This window comes from Hesperophylax consimilis, chromosome 16, assembly GCF_061612785.1.
Source record: "Hesperophylax consimilis isolate HC1 chromosome 16, BYU_Hcon_1.0, whole genome shotgun sequence".
Classification (NCBI taxonomy): Eukaryota; Metazoa; Arthropoda; class Insecta; order Trichoptera; family Limnephilidae; genus Hesperophylax; species Hesperophylax consimilis.
The window spans coordinates 25,969,332-25,984,998 of NC_142851.1; the positions used below are offsets into that span (position 1 = coordinate 25,969,332).

Here is a 15,667-nt window from a genome sequence, read left to right on the forward strand (position 1 = left end):
AAGGGAGCACGAGCGGGGCGAACACGTCTACTTTCTTTGAAAAATGCGAGCCGATGACGCGAGGGGAGCCCGGAGCACGGGCTGGGCGAGCGGGGACATCCGGATACCGGCACAAACTCGTTCACATTACTCCGGTCCGGTGGTTCTACCAGCACTTTCGCAGTGACAAAACGCTCGGTAAAAAATTTTTGCCGGGCTCGGCAAAAATGCCGGACCCGGGATAATGTGAATAGCTACATATAAATTGTACAGCCACTAGCCCTTCCGGTAGTTTTACCGGCCCGGCAGATCTGCCGGTCCGGCGTAATGGGAACCCGGCCGTACCTACCTACACCGTAATATCGTAATATAATATTATAGTATTATATTATTACATCGTATGGAACGAGGTGTTCAAAAAACATAACCGGTATATTTTTTTATTATAAGTCATTGTGTAGGTGTTTGTTGATAACTAGTGACATCACCCGTTTTTAATTGATTAGCACACACGACTGGACGCTTTGTTGATTTACGAATAACAGACCAGATGTATGTATGCAGTACATTATTATTTATCAAATCAGTACGAATCCGGACATTGTGAGCAATACACATAATCATCAGCGCACTTACCAACCTATCTGAAGAAAAACATCGTGACTTTGAAGGTAAAAACTATACAAAATCATAATTCGTTTATTGAGATGCGATTAGAACAGTTTTTTTTTAATAATTCGTTATTTTATTCGGTAAACTTGTCGAAATCCGCTGCATGCAAAGGCTCTTAAAAAAACAACATTTGATTTCAACTTAAATATTTGATGTAGGCAATTATAAGTCGGAAGTTTAAGTAAACATGTGCAGAATAGGCTTTTAGGGGGTCAGATTAGGTTATTTGAATAATTTATGCGTATTTCCTAACCTTCAAATTTAGCTTTGATTAGATGAGATAAAATGGAACTTGAATGCATTTTTTACCAACTCCACCGGACATAAATAGTTATTTCTTATAGTAATTAAGTTGAAACAAGGTGCTGTTTATATTTTTTTTGTAGCGGAATTCGACAATTATGTCTAATTTAAAATACTGATTTCGGATGTGTGTCTGAAACTTCGGTTCAATTGACACTTGAACTCGGAAATGGTTTGATTATATGTGTCATTTTCAAAATTGTAGCTGTTTTTTGAACAAATTCAGAGATATTTTTAAAGGAAAATTATTTTAAGTATCCCGTGATTATAATTCTTATATATTCAGTAAATAGTAAAAATGGTTGGTTCTGTAATGGTTAGCGTAGTAAACTTCCGAACTGTTGATCGGCGTTCGATTCTCAGCCGTGTATTTTTTTTACTAAAATATTTATTTTATAATATACATACATACCTATGTTTATTTAATACAATTTTCATTTAATTTAATTCGACCTTTTTTAAATTAATTGATTAAAATTTTTGATGCAAAATTTAATTAAAATTTTTAATGCAAAATTTAATTAAAATTTTTAATGCAATATTTAATTCAAATTTTTCTTTGCAAAATTTAATAAATATTTTATTTTTTTATTTATTAAATTTAAAAAAAAAATAATGCAAATTAAATAAAACTTATTTTTATTTCATTTAATTTTTATTTTGAATCCCATGATTTCTCAAAAGGTCTGCACTAGTAATGTTCTTTTTTGGGTATGTTGCATACATTGATATGTATTTATTATTACCGCGGTTTCGTTCGCGTGGCATGAGGGATATGTGACTGTACAAAGAATTTTCCCACGGGAATTAATGTTTTTTCCGGGATAAGAATAAGCTTATGTCACTTTCCAGTCCTCCAACTATCTCTATGCAAAAAATCACGTCGGTCTTCGCTCCGTTGCGACGTGAAGGAAGGACAAACAAACAAACACATTTTCACATTTATAAAATAATACTAGCTGTACCCCGTCACGTATTTCTGTATGTGCAGATATAGAGACAAAAGAGCGTGTTGCCTTTACGTCCAACAGATGGCGCTTTTTTATAAAAGGTATGTTTTACCTGTCACAGGTGACATCTTTATAATATAGGTATAAAAAACACACGCGTATTCCAATTCAACGATTTGTCAAAATTTAAAAGCTATAGGTGAAGAGATTTAAGATTGAGAACAAACGAACATTTTTATTTATATATGCAATATCTTATTGAATGGTGCGGTCACAAAGTTTTTGTACTATTACTATTCTGCTAGTGTTATAAAGATAGACGGCGCAGTAATATAAGTTCTAGAAAAGTTTTATAAAATAATTATTACTTGAGTTTTTCATTGCTGGAACAACAAATTATTAACTTTTAGATAGGCCAAACAGATATTGCCTTTTAGATGGGCACATTACCTTTAGAGATATTTTTTTGTAGTGACGGACCAAAGTTTTGGTTTAGGTCAAAATATAGCCGAAACTGCGTTCGTGACGTGTCGGATCGAGTTCGGCTTTTCTAGGATGCGATTGTAGGTATGCCTCTAGAATAACTTAAATATTAATTTAAAAGAAGATAAAATTCAAAGTTTATAATTTTAATAAATTGCTATCGTCTAACATAAAGACTATTAGACTAAACCGATTATCTTACTACTATAGTAGTAGTTCTAAGGTCTTTTTTATTTTTGTAATTCCTACAGTTAAAGTAGGTGCCTACTAAAAACCGTTATATTACCACGAATCAAAAGGCGCTAAAAGAAAACCAATATTTGTACTTGTTATCCCTCTAATGAACTCTTTGCTAAAATCAGGGTCTTAGATATACGACAGTTATTTACTAATGTAAGCATTTGTTACATACGAAAAAATAAGCTCACATCCGCTTTTCATCAAACCTGGGTTGCGTGGTTCCTCAAACTAAAACCTATTGATATGTATTTATTATTTCATTCGCTCAACGGCAATTCTGGTTCATCGCGCCTAAAATATACAATGCATTGAGTAGGTACCGACTTAAAGTCAAGTAATTCTATATCCATATTTACTGCCCGTGTACTTCAATGGATATTTGAAAGGGGGCGACCTTTCTTTAAAGATTATATGAGTTCCTAACACAATAAAAAAATGAATTATAAAAACTTCTGTCCAACTTGTCTCATATCACGAAAGTTAAAATTAAGTGTTGAACATAAACATGTTGTCTTATAGATAATACCTACGATAAATAAACATGCACACAAACAATTATATGCATTAAACAATCTATATTAATTATGTTTATATTTTAATCTTAATGTTCAATATTTTTAATTTTTATTTGTATCTTTTTAAATATACATATACTTTTTCTTTTTTTTTCAGTTTACTATTAATTTTAATATATTTGTTTTTAGTTTTATTTATCATTAATTTTTTTTTCTCTACTTCTTTCTTATGTTTCTATAAAATAGTATTTTTTAGTTCTTCTAAGATATTTTTATTATTATTTCATGTATGATTCATACTTGTATACTTATGTTTCTATAAAATAGTATTTTTTAGTTCTTTTAAGTTATTTTTATTATTATTTCATGTGTGATTCATACTGGCATACTTATTTTTCCATTAAATAGTATTTTTTAGTTCTTTTATTTTATTTTTATTATTATTTCATGTATGATTCATACTTGCATACTTAAGTTTCTATAAAATATTATTTTTTAGTTCTTTTATGTTATCTTTATTATTATTTCATGTCTAACTACCACAACACGGGCATTAGCCTAGTATGGTAGTTAAAAAATGTAACATGTAAACATTTATTAAATATAAAAAAATAAATAAAAAAAATTATTTCAGTTTAACAATAAAAACGCCTCATTTCTACTAGGTATACAGTGTTTTTTAAACTTAATGGACGAAACTAGAACACAAGCCGAAATTCGGTTTCGGCTAAAAATCTGTTGTACATATTTCGGTCGGTCAATAATTTCTTGTGCATATGATAAACGATAGAATAGTTGGTGTCAAAATGTCTGTGTGTGCCTAAATCAATGCCAATTTTCCCTCTCTTCTTTTTTCAACATAATATATAATATAATCGATTCCGTAGACCTGTCAGGGGCCAAGTCAGTTGAAAGGTCTTAGTTAGTATTCTTTCGAATCGGTATAGAGTATGGATCATACATCTAGGAATTATTTGTTCAGTGGTTTATCCTAACTGTAACTCACACGACACGGTAATTTAACCGTACCGAGTTACCGTATAAAAGTGCAGTGGTTGTGCTGAGGACTGAGAAGCAACGAGATTATTAGTTTCGGTTAAACCACAGCGAATGTTACTTCCATACAACTTTAATATAATGCGTCCGGTGGCAGTATTGTTTTAAACATTAAAGTTAGTATATTAACATAACATTATCTGTTACGATAAGATAATAATAAAATTAATAATAGCCATGCCTAGCTTGTACTAACGCCAATCGTGAATCTAAGAACTTTATTGTTAAGTCGTGGTAGTGGGATCTGAGGAAAGTGATTATATCAATTAATTACTTAATAGTGACATAACATAGGTATGTTTATGTGTAGGTACCTACATATAATAATTTCTGCAAAATATTTTTGAATGACTGGCATAATAATGGTGGTAAGATCTTAATTAGGTTTATGGGAAAAGGAACTGAAAAGAATTCAGAATTAAATAGTTTAAAAATCGTTAATCAATTTTTCACATAAAAACCTTGATCGCCTTCAATGTATAAGTACTGGAAAATCATTTAAAAATGCACATGTTTGAAAGTATTTGAAAAAAGTGTTTGGAACATCAGCTCTCAGTCCTTTCTTACCCCGAAAATTCCCAAAGATACTGAGTGCGTAGTGTGTTTTTCAATTCCGTTTTAACTTAGGACGGGTTGTTTCGGAGAATTTGAACAATTCATCAAATTTCAAAGTTCATTTTCAAGTTCTGTGAAAGATTTTTTGAAGTTCTGTTTTTATTTCAGTTTTGTCAAGCAACTAGCCTATAATGATATTTTAACAGAACTTGAATAGGACTTTCACAGAACCGTCATAACCGTCACCACCGAAACAACCGTCCTTAAGGACGGGTTGTTTCGGAGAATTTGAACAATTCATCAAATTTAAACGTTCGTTTTCGGGTTCTGTGAAAGTCCTATTCAAGTTCTGTTATAATATCATTATAGGCTAGTTGCTTGACAAAACTGAAATAAAAGACTCGCCATTCAATTCTTTATTTTTTTTTATTTTTTACCAATATTAAATTTGCTGAAAGAACACAACAAATGCGGACAACTAGAATTAGATCTACATTGAACTTTGTGGCGGTACATACTAAAACTTCTTTTGGTCAAAGAAATTATTTATATCAAGCACCACATATGTTTAATATTCTTCCAAATCATATTAAGTCTACCAATTCGTTAGTTAAATTTAAAAAGTTAATTAGGGTTTATTTATTGACAGACGATTGTCTTAATATTTTTTTATCCTTGTCCTTTCTAATAATAAGATTTTATATAAGTCCCATTTGCTAAAAACTGAATGTCACCCTATTTGTCTTTATTATCTACTTTGCTTCTTCTTTTGAATAATGATTAATGATTAGTTATGGTTCAAATATTGTTACAATATACTGTCAAATTACCCATCTGGTAACACATCTAATACTTATTTTTTCTTTGATTTTGAAATATTTTGTGTTTGTATGTAGAATTACTTTATGTTTGTGATACTCTTATGTTTGCTTCACTCAAATGTAAATTGTTAACCTCGATACAGGCTTAGTCCTAGTGAGGTTGATTTTTATGTGAAAAAAAAGTGTTTTATGTATAATGAGATGCAATAAATAAATAAATAAATTCGACAATATTCTTTTCATGTTTGTTTATTTTTCAGCTTCCTAAATGCGCATCTCCTGTGGCAAAATGCTTTCAAAACATCCAATAAAATAAAAACATTGGGGCAGGGCCACAAGGTTTTTACAACGCTGATGGAAAAAAAACATGTTGTGGCAGCGACCAAATATTTTAGTTTTGTCGGATATCTTGAAAAATTTTTTTCGCTGGAAACCCAACTTAATAAATAATATAATTATTGTAGGTTGGCCAAACATAATATCTCTGGCGTAAAACTGAGAGTTTTTCTACTACTGTGAAACATGCGGAATATTATCTATATAATTTAAAAAAATATGCCCCACCATTTTGGATCCACACTCTATACTATTTTGTAATATTTTAAATGCAGTATTTATTTTTTACAGAAAAATGGTCATTATGAAGTCTTTCATGACAATTCTTATGATTGGATTGTTTACCAATGCTGCCTTCGGAAATGATTGTGATGGTAAGTTGAGAAAATGAGAAAAAAATTCCAGTAAATTACTCGTATATCATCAAACAATTATTGACATTCACATTTTTAGCACTTTATTTATTATTTTATTCAATATCAAAGTATTTTTTTTATTATTTTGTATTTATGGATATTATTCAATCATGTTCGTCAGTAGGTATCTACTACATGGTCCTCAGGGCTTATGTCAACTTTGGGGATGCTTTGTGAAAGGTTTTTTTAGGGGAGGAAGGAGAGAAAATGGGTCTTGAAGTGAATCATGTCGTAGGAGAGGGAATGGAGGGGAGGGGGAATTGAGGCGAGGGGTACAAATTGTTTCACAGCCGTACTGTTGAACTCAAGAATGAGTCTAGAAATGACTCATTCTCATGTTGCAAATAACTTCAACCGTGTAAAATTGTTGGACGCGCGTTTGGTGTTTCCCGACTATGCTGCCAAAGGGATCAATGACACTCATAGACTAAACATCAATGATGACACTAGTTCCTCAGAATATCTTCCATTGAAATACAGGTAGAGCAAGTTCGGCATTTCCATCTGACGCTGTGCTCTAAATATGTCTGTTGAGTACTATTAAGTGTATCTTTTCAGAATTTACGACAACCCCCACCAAATGCACAAAAGTATCGTCTCCCGGTCCTCCAAAGTGCCCAGGGAAGCACGAGGTGTATACGGAGTGTGGAAATGACTCGTGCCTCAGAGACTGTGAGACATTTGGATTGACTGACATCGCCTGCCGCCCGGCCTGCAATCCCGGGTGTATCTGCCAAAGGGGATACCTGAGGAATAAACAAAATAAATGTGTCAAGCCACAAGATTGCGGTAAGAATTTACAATAACACAAATAACATATTATTAGTTGGAGGAATAAAAGTAGTATGTGAAGTCCAAAAACTAAAACTTACCGGAGACAGTTAACTACGGCATCCCCAGTTGGAGTATGTTGTGAGGCTGAAAGTAGTCGGGAGGGGAAGCAGACGGGGAAGAGGAAGGTAGGTAAGTTCCTGGCTATTCAGGTTTGTGCTTTTTTTGGTCCCTGTCAAATACATGCTTATAAATAATATTGTGTACTTGTGTTGCAGGGTTTAATGTATGCCCAGGAAAGAACCAAGAGTTCAGCGAATGTGTCTCTCCATGCGCAGAAGATTGCGGAGATCTCGGACACCACGCAGTCTGTAACTTCCTCGTGTGTAACCAGGGCTGCGATTGCAAACCTGGCTTCTTCAGAAATGCAGAACGGGAATGTGTGCCACCTTCAGAGTGTGGTGATTATGGTTTTGCTATTGTATAGTTAAAGAGTCCTTATTCTTTTGTATAATAGGGGTGGGGTTCAGAAGGGAACATCTAACTCTACGAGCCAGTCTATGGCGTCCGGAGTCGCCCTATAGACCAAATCAATCCTGCCGTGGAATGAATGGAGCGAGCAGTCCTCGACCACATATTCCGTGGTCTGCACCGTACCGCATTCACTTTAAGGCCCCACCTTCTTAAAGAGTTAATGTAGATTAGTCCGCCACTATTGTCATCAGGATGTGCTTCATGCAGTACCAGTGCTTATACACCTGAGATCTTTGTGAAGAGAACATTCTTCCTTTGTATCTTGCAGAAGTGCGCCATGACCTTTGTGATTTGTAATTTGGCACCGACTTGCCAAGGCCCCGATAGTACTTAACACAGCGCTCTTAAGGTTTTTAGTAGCGCCAGGCGCCGTTTGGCCAAGGCTGGCCCCGGTAACACTGTTTTCATTGTACACATAGAGGGGTATTAAGCCGATCTGAGGACCTTGGCGGTAAACCAGGAAGACCAGTAGTTTCCGATCTTTTTTGGCAGCAGAACCCTAAATAGCCCTTGAAACTCAACCCCACTTCCAGATATACATCTATACACGAAAGAAATACTCAAAAAGAAAGAATGTGTTTTAGATTACCGATTGGATACGCCGGTGCTCAACAGATGATATTTATTTATACATATATATGGCACTCCCTACACAACTGCGCTAGAATAAAAATGTTATATTTCCAGTGTGCGGAGAGAACGAGGAGTTGGACCTGTGCTACAACCCGTGCCCCCCGGAGACGTGTTCCAGTATCGGACGGCAGTACAAGTGCGCCGTGCCCGACCCTGAGGACTGCAAACCCGCCTGCAAGTGCAAACTCAACTTCAAGAGGGACAGCAGTGGAAACTGTGTAGACATCAGGGAATGTCGTTAGTATGCACTCATTATATAAAAAGGCCATGGATCCGATTCCGACAGCTGTCGAAAATTTTAATACAAAAACTCTTTTTTTATATGATAGCCATGCAAGAATTCCAACCAATTAACAGAGACGGAAGAAAATATAGCAAAATTGATTTGATTGAAAAATATGGCGTTACATTAAGAGTATCCATATATTATATTATTCTTTTTATTATGTAATACATTTATTATCTTTCTAACTATTATAACTTTTAAATAAATACTCTACACGGAATGAACATTTATTTAACCTTCATTACATAAAAAATAAAATATATTATTTGTAGGTAGATATTAGCGACAAAGTTCAAAAATAGTGCTGTTTAACAAAATAAATGTAATTAAATCTCAGGGTGTAGGTGGAGTAGTCTTTAGTTTGTATCTCCCAAATAAAAATATTACATGAGAATTTAGATTATGGATGAAACATGGATATTGAAACAAATACAGATAAATGATAATGTCAATACTTACACAGTCACACTTCTTGAAATCACAAGATCTAAAAAGAAATAAACAAATACAGATTAATGATAATGTCGATACTTCTTGAAATCACAACATCTTGGATTCATGTTTGATCGATTGCTGACATTTCATGCTCGCATTGATTTGTAGCACTTCAGTAAGAATGCTGGGATTTTTTCTGCTCACGCACTGGAAGGAATTTTAGGAATACCCTGGTTCTAATGAATTCTTGGCAAGGAGTAGACTTGAAAGTAGGTCGGCAATATGGAGTCCATACTGGGTAAAGTATTCCCTCATATTGAAGAGAGTTCAGAATATATCATGGAGAGTATTCATTTCTATGTTCCCGATGGTTATCTCCGTCACCGACAGCATAGACTAATCTGTATCCCAGCCTGCAGGACTAACAAGCTGATGGTCATGCAGGTGGGGAGAGCAATACAAAAGCTGTTGAACAGAATCAATTTGTATATGGACATATTTAGCATCAATGAAGCTGCCTGTACCGGACAGCAGTTGGATGTACCAACATAATTATTAAAATAATTAAGGAAATGGATATTTACTGTTATCACGCATTTAACGACGCCGAATCCCCTTTGAAGCTTATCACCGGACACGTATCATGTGTCAAATGGGATTTAACCGTAGTAATTAAAATTTGGTTATTTTTCTTGGTTCCTTAATGCTCTCGTGCATCCTGTTTAGAGATAAGTAATATAATTGCTGTACATTAACACGTGTTGGATTTGAACTCAATAAATATGCAAACAACTGGCACAGCCAGTCAGTTGTCCGACGACATTCGCAAGTTGTGTTTCTTTTCAAATCCTTACCTAAGGTACCTCCGAGAGGAAACCGGCATTTACAGTCGATGTCACTGGCGTAGGTGTCCAGTACACTGCCTTTAAATGCAAGCTCTGTTACTACTAGTGTAGTTTTATACCAAAGTCTTTTATTAAAAAGGCAATAAAATTAACAATGTTTTAATGTTTTTAGCATAATAAATTGAATTGAATCTAGTGTTAAATAGCTTTTCTTTAACTGTATCATTTGATTTGAAAATTGGGTGATGCTGTTCTACAGAACAGTTTTCATGACAATAGTCCAGAATGTCCGCCCACTTCACCGTCGTGGGATGGACTTTCGATCGGGAACATGCAATCAGGCAGTTATATACTCGAAATCATAGCCCGAATCGACGGAGTAATGCATTAATACTTGTCATATATTGTGTATACATTATATTGAGTGTTTTAATCAAGTAGGCTCTTCGGAGTAGCCAAGGTATAAGTGCAAATACAAAGTTTGACAAAGAAACCCTTTTTTCCTTGAATATTGTTTTTGGGTTATTACGTTTTGTCGAAAGGACTCTGTGTCAAGACCGAATTTTTGGGCAATGAATCCTTCCTGCCTACCCCCATGAGGAAACAGCCTGATGGTTAGTTAGTTACTTAGCGAAATTGTCGCATTCCATATTAAGGTGGAGCGGTCTAGTATGGAGAATTTTTTTTTTCGTAATATAGAATTCGGCATACGCGGGATTGGTGCTCCGTTATGTACTTATCTAAAATAAAAAATATAAAAAATATTTATTTTTAATTACGACATCGCCACCACTTTGAATTTTTGATAAAAACACTGAAAACACCAATAATGTTCTCCCGATTCTTAGAAATGCTTATAATTATGTAAAAAAAAATTTACTGTTTATTTATTACCTATGATATAATTACATTATTATTTTATAATATAATTATAAAGTAGGACTATAGGAACAGTTAAACTATTCCCACAAAGCAACGAATCCTTCTACCCCAAACGCGTATCAAACAGAGTGAAGTGTATCGCGTATCATCTTGGCTAAGTTTCCGATCCGGTAGACATTATCTAGTAGATCGGGGTACTGACGCTATTCCTTCTTGTAGTTTAAACTTTAGACTCTCAAAAAAATGTGCTTCGTCTTCAATTCCTCAAGAAATAATGCAATGTGAAGCACAACCAAATAATTCTCACTATGAGGTGAAAGACTTCCCTGTTGTGGCCAGAACATTAGACAGATATTGTATTTCAGATCGAGCAGGAGCTGCAATTGTTTTCGCTGTATTACAAGATGTTGGCTTAATTTCACAGAACGATACATCTCGCGTTGTGTATAGGAGTAAAATTCGTCGAGCTCGAATGAAGAAAAGAACTGCCCTTACCAGTAAGCCGTTAGTAATCGATTCCAATCAATTTGGTTTATACTTCGACGGACGGAAGGACAAAACTTTAAGCATGGAGGACAGCCGGCAAAAAATAATAACTGAAGAACACGTTAGTTTAGTAAAAGAACCAGGTAGCGAGTACATGGGACACGTTTCATTAAAAACCGGAAAATCTGAAGCAATAAGTAATGGAATTGTTTCATTACTGTCTTGGAAAGATATTGCTTTGGAAAAAGTGTTACAATTGGATGCGACGGAACTGCAGTTAATACGGGGTACAAAGGAGGTGTTATTCGGCGCCTTAAATCATATCTCAAACGGCCTTTACAGTGGATTGTCTGTCAATTACATGCAAACAAACTCATTTTGCGACATCCCTCTGAGAACATCGACGGAACCACGACTGGACCGCAAAATTTCACTGGAATTATTGGTAAATCTTTAAATAAGTGTGAACAACTTCCTGTCGTGAAATTTAAAATCATTCAATGTTCATTACCAAGTATGACAAATACACAGGATTCAAGTACAGATCAGCTGTATTTACTGAAAATGTGTAAAACTATTGACTCCGGATTCTGCAATGAAAATTTATCAAAAACAAATCCCGGTAAAATTGTACAATCCAGGTGGCTCACTACAGCGAATAGGATTCTTCGGCTTTATATTTTTACCCTAAAACCATCAACAAATATAGTAACTTTAGCGACATTTATTTGTATTAACAGTTTACGCACCTATGTGGTTCAACATTAAGACCAAACCATTATGTATTTCCGGTGCAATGCATTTAAACCAAACAATAGTGCTTTCACGGTATTTGCCCAGTGATTTAAAAAATATTATTGATACAGTAATCCAGCGTAATGGATTTTTTGGGCATCACGAAAATATACTGTTAGCTATGTTAAACGACAACCGAAAATACGTAAGAGAGTTGGCGTTGAGAAGAATATTGAAAGCTCGGCAAATGAAAATGCAATCAGACTTTATTCGTACCTTCAAAGTGCCTGTTTTTGATTTTTCAGCAGATGATTATATTGATGTTATAAAGTGGAAAAATATAACCGAGCCACCACTAACCAAATTTGTAAGTGACGAGACAATTTTACAAGCCATTACCGATCACACCATAATTGACGATGTCATACTACCAATGATAAAGAATTTTCCTTGCCACACTCAAGCTACAGAAAGATGTGTGAAAATTGTAACAAAAGCCTCAGCCGTTGTTTGTGGACCCTTGAGGCGAGATGGATCAATAAAAACAAGTTTAGAGTCACTACACCTTATGCCTATTTTTAACACCAAAATGCAGTAACTTTTGTAATTTTCAAGTTTTTCAATGCGGTAAATAATATATGTACATTTTTTATTTCCACTATTTGTTCCATTCTAACAATCTACGAATGTATTATCTGTAAAATAAATGGTAAAATACAAATTTTATGTTTGTTTTATTTCGCGTATATGAGCTATAAATACTTAGGTAAAATCGTGAAAATTATAAAATATAAAGCTTTGGCGATGTCCAGGTATTGTGAATATATTTTTTTTATTATTTTTGTTGTAATTGTTAATATATGGAGCATCTTTCCCAACTATGCCGATTTCGAAATTCTCAAAAAATAAATTTCACTCCACCTTATTCCATATTCCAATATTGGATATTACTATTTTGCGATATTGCCACATTGCATATTCTGCCATCAATTAAAAGGCAGCTAGGAATTTGTGAAAGTCACTTTTTGGTATAGGTACTAGACCATTCACCGATTGTAGTAAAAAGTGCATCAGAATGTGAATTTTTAAAATTCCCAACTGCCTTTTTGCTTATAACCAAACTGCATTTCGCTATAATGCTGCTTTGTGTATTGCCATATTTCAAATTTTCCAATTTCAAATGATTCCTCACACTAAACAAATACTCTATCACTGTAGGAGATTGCCCATTCTTCATGGCACGTGCGACGGATTATGAATATAATATATAGTAAATAGTTTGTTTATTTTCCAGTTCCCCCATTTGAGTGCAAGGAGAACGAGGTGTACGACGCATGCCCCGGCTTCTGCCAGGATGAGCGATGCGTCACAGAACCCCTGCTTGCGTGTGCTTCAATAAGGATACGGTTCCACATCTGCCAACCGCAATGCCGGTGCAAGACAGAGCACTGCAGAAATGCCGACCAGAAGTGTCAGTACCAAAAAGATTTTGGAATTTAGAAAACGCTAAGAAATTATAAATATACATTCATTTAATATTTGGTAGGCAAAACCCCCTTTAAAAATGGATCAAATTAGTGAATTCCCAAAATGAACAACAATAATTTTCGAATACACACAGACTGTTTCACATTTGGATTTTTTGTTTGGTCCGACCCTTGAAATAAAAAAATGGCCTTGTGTGAACTCACATATTTATGTACAGAAAAACTCATTCATAAGGTTTATCAAGGGACTGGAAAAATATATTTCGTGAACCTTACAAGAGGATTTTATTGTTTCAACGAGTGGAACGACTACGGGTAGTAGTCGTAATATTTAAGTCTCATCGCTCTAGGCTTTGAACGATGGCCACCTGAATTTAAATAGACAATTTAAAAAAATATATTTTGAAATTAATTTTTTTTATAAAACCTACAAATATTGGATAAACGATAAAATATAGGTGGATTCGTTGGCTTCAAACTACAATAAGCAGTTTATATGTTCGGTAGTATAATTTTTCGAATGAGCGCGGCTGAATCCTAAACCAAATGCCCGGAAATCACTATCACTCGAGTAATTTATTTTGTAAATACCCCATCGCTCCAGTGGATGGGAGAGTTTCACTTGTAAGTTACAACAATTACTATAATTTCTTTAAATGATTTTTTTAGTAAAATAAAATGTGTTTCAAATTTGTTTTTATTTTTTATTTATGACGCAGTTACAAAAGGAAAAAAAAATTGAGTCATATTTGAAAGCTGTCAAACATGTGAAATTTTTTGCTTTCAAAACATAACTCCGAATGTTATATGTTCGGAAAAAACATAATTTTGATACATGAATGGAATATCTGGATTATAAACTTGTGAACATTTGATTAACATTATTATATTTGATTAACATTTGATGATTTGAAATAAGTTAGCACTGAGTTAACAAGTTATTCAAGTTAACACTGAGGTAGCATAGTTCAATTCTGAGGATTCAATATATGTAGTCATCCTCGTAGAAGACTTGGGACGGTTTGTTAGTTTTGTGAAGCCCCTGGCCAATAATGATATAACTTGAATAGAACCATCATATAACTTGAAAATCAACTTTCAAATTATATGAATTTTTCAAATTCTGCGAAACAAACCGTCCTTAGTTTATTTTATAAATATGTATTAGGACTGGTTGTTTCGGAGAATTTGAACAATTCATCAAATTTCAACGTTCATTTTCAAGTTCTGTGAAAGTTATTATGAAGTTCTGTTTTTATTTCAGTTCTGTCAAGCAACCAGCCTATAATGATATAATAACAGAACTTTAATAGGACTTTCACAGAACCCGGAAATGAGCGATGAAATTTGATGAATTATTCAAATTCTCCGAAACAACCCGTCCTTAATGAAGTTTCCATTTCAATAATAAATAATATTCTTTTAGTAAACAATAATATTACGCTCAAATAGAAATATTCACGATTATCCAATAGGGACGAGACTTTTGTCATATCGGATAATTTAAGTTTTTTTGTATTAAAAAATCCAGTCTCATTTTGGAAAATCGAATAAAATATTTCTACACCATCTGGAATAATCTTCACCAACATAAAAAAAACTTCTGAAAATAATGTATAGATAGTTACATACCCACATTTCAATAAACATAATATATTTCACATTCTGCCTTTTTGCTTATGATGACAGAATTATCCACTCATTGCGATACTACTCTCCAACGGCCCACCACGTCCAACGGAGAGTAATAACTAATAACGCAATGCATAGAGTGGATTCCTCTAGAAACATTTGAGATTTAAGTAATACGTTAATCAGAAAGAATTCAAATTTGAGCGTCAAGCAAATCCCCGTTACTAGAGCAATGTCGCTTTAAAATTATCATGTACCACACCGTTCTCGATACAACAATCCCTCCCTAAACACGAGAATTTCTCAATAAGGGAGGTATTGTTAAAGGAGTGTGTGCCAAGATCGATTGTTGTTTGGCGGTTCATCCTCCCTGCCTACTCCTTGCTTCATTCATATTCATAAATCATCTCTTAAATACGCTTCTGTTATTCTGATTCCTAACATGGCCCGACTCAAGTATCTGATTCACTTGATCGTGCCAAATCTTCCTCAGGCATTGTGTATTTTTTTCATTTATTATTATTTATGTGATCTTCGGAGATGCTGTATGAAGGGTCTTTTTAAGGAAAGGAAGAAGAGGAAATTCTGGGAAAGAAAAAGGTTTGAGGGGTGGGT

At 34.1% G+C, this 15,667-nt stretch overlaps 1 protein-coding gene across 1 annotated transcript; it reads left to right on the forward strand.

Moving 5' to 3' along the window:
• The first annotated feature begins 496 nt into the window (after positions 1-496).
• LOC149416941 (zonadhesin-like) lies at positions 497-14,112 on the forward strand. The gene is made up of 6 exons (XM_089640693.1): positions 497-650; positions 6,202-6,284; positions 6,885-7,115; positions 7,376-7,558; positions 8,319-8,501; positions 13,228-14,112. The coding sequence occupies exons 2-6, from the start codon at positions 6,206-6,208 to the stop codon at positions 13,431-13,433; spliced, it is 882 nt and encodes a 293-aa protein (XP_089496819.1). The 5' UTR covers positions 497-650; positions 6,202-6,205; the 3' UTR covers positions 13,434-14,112.
• The last annotated feature ends 1,555 nt before the right edge of the window (positions 14,113-15,667 follow it).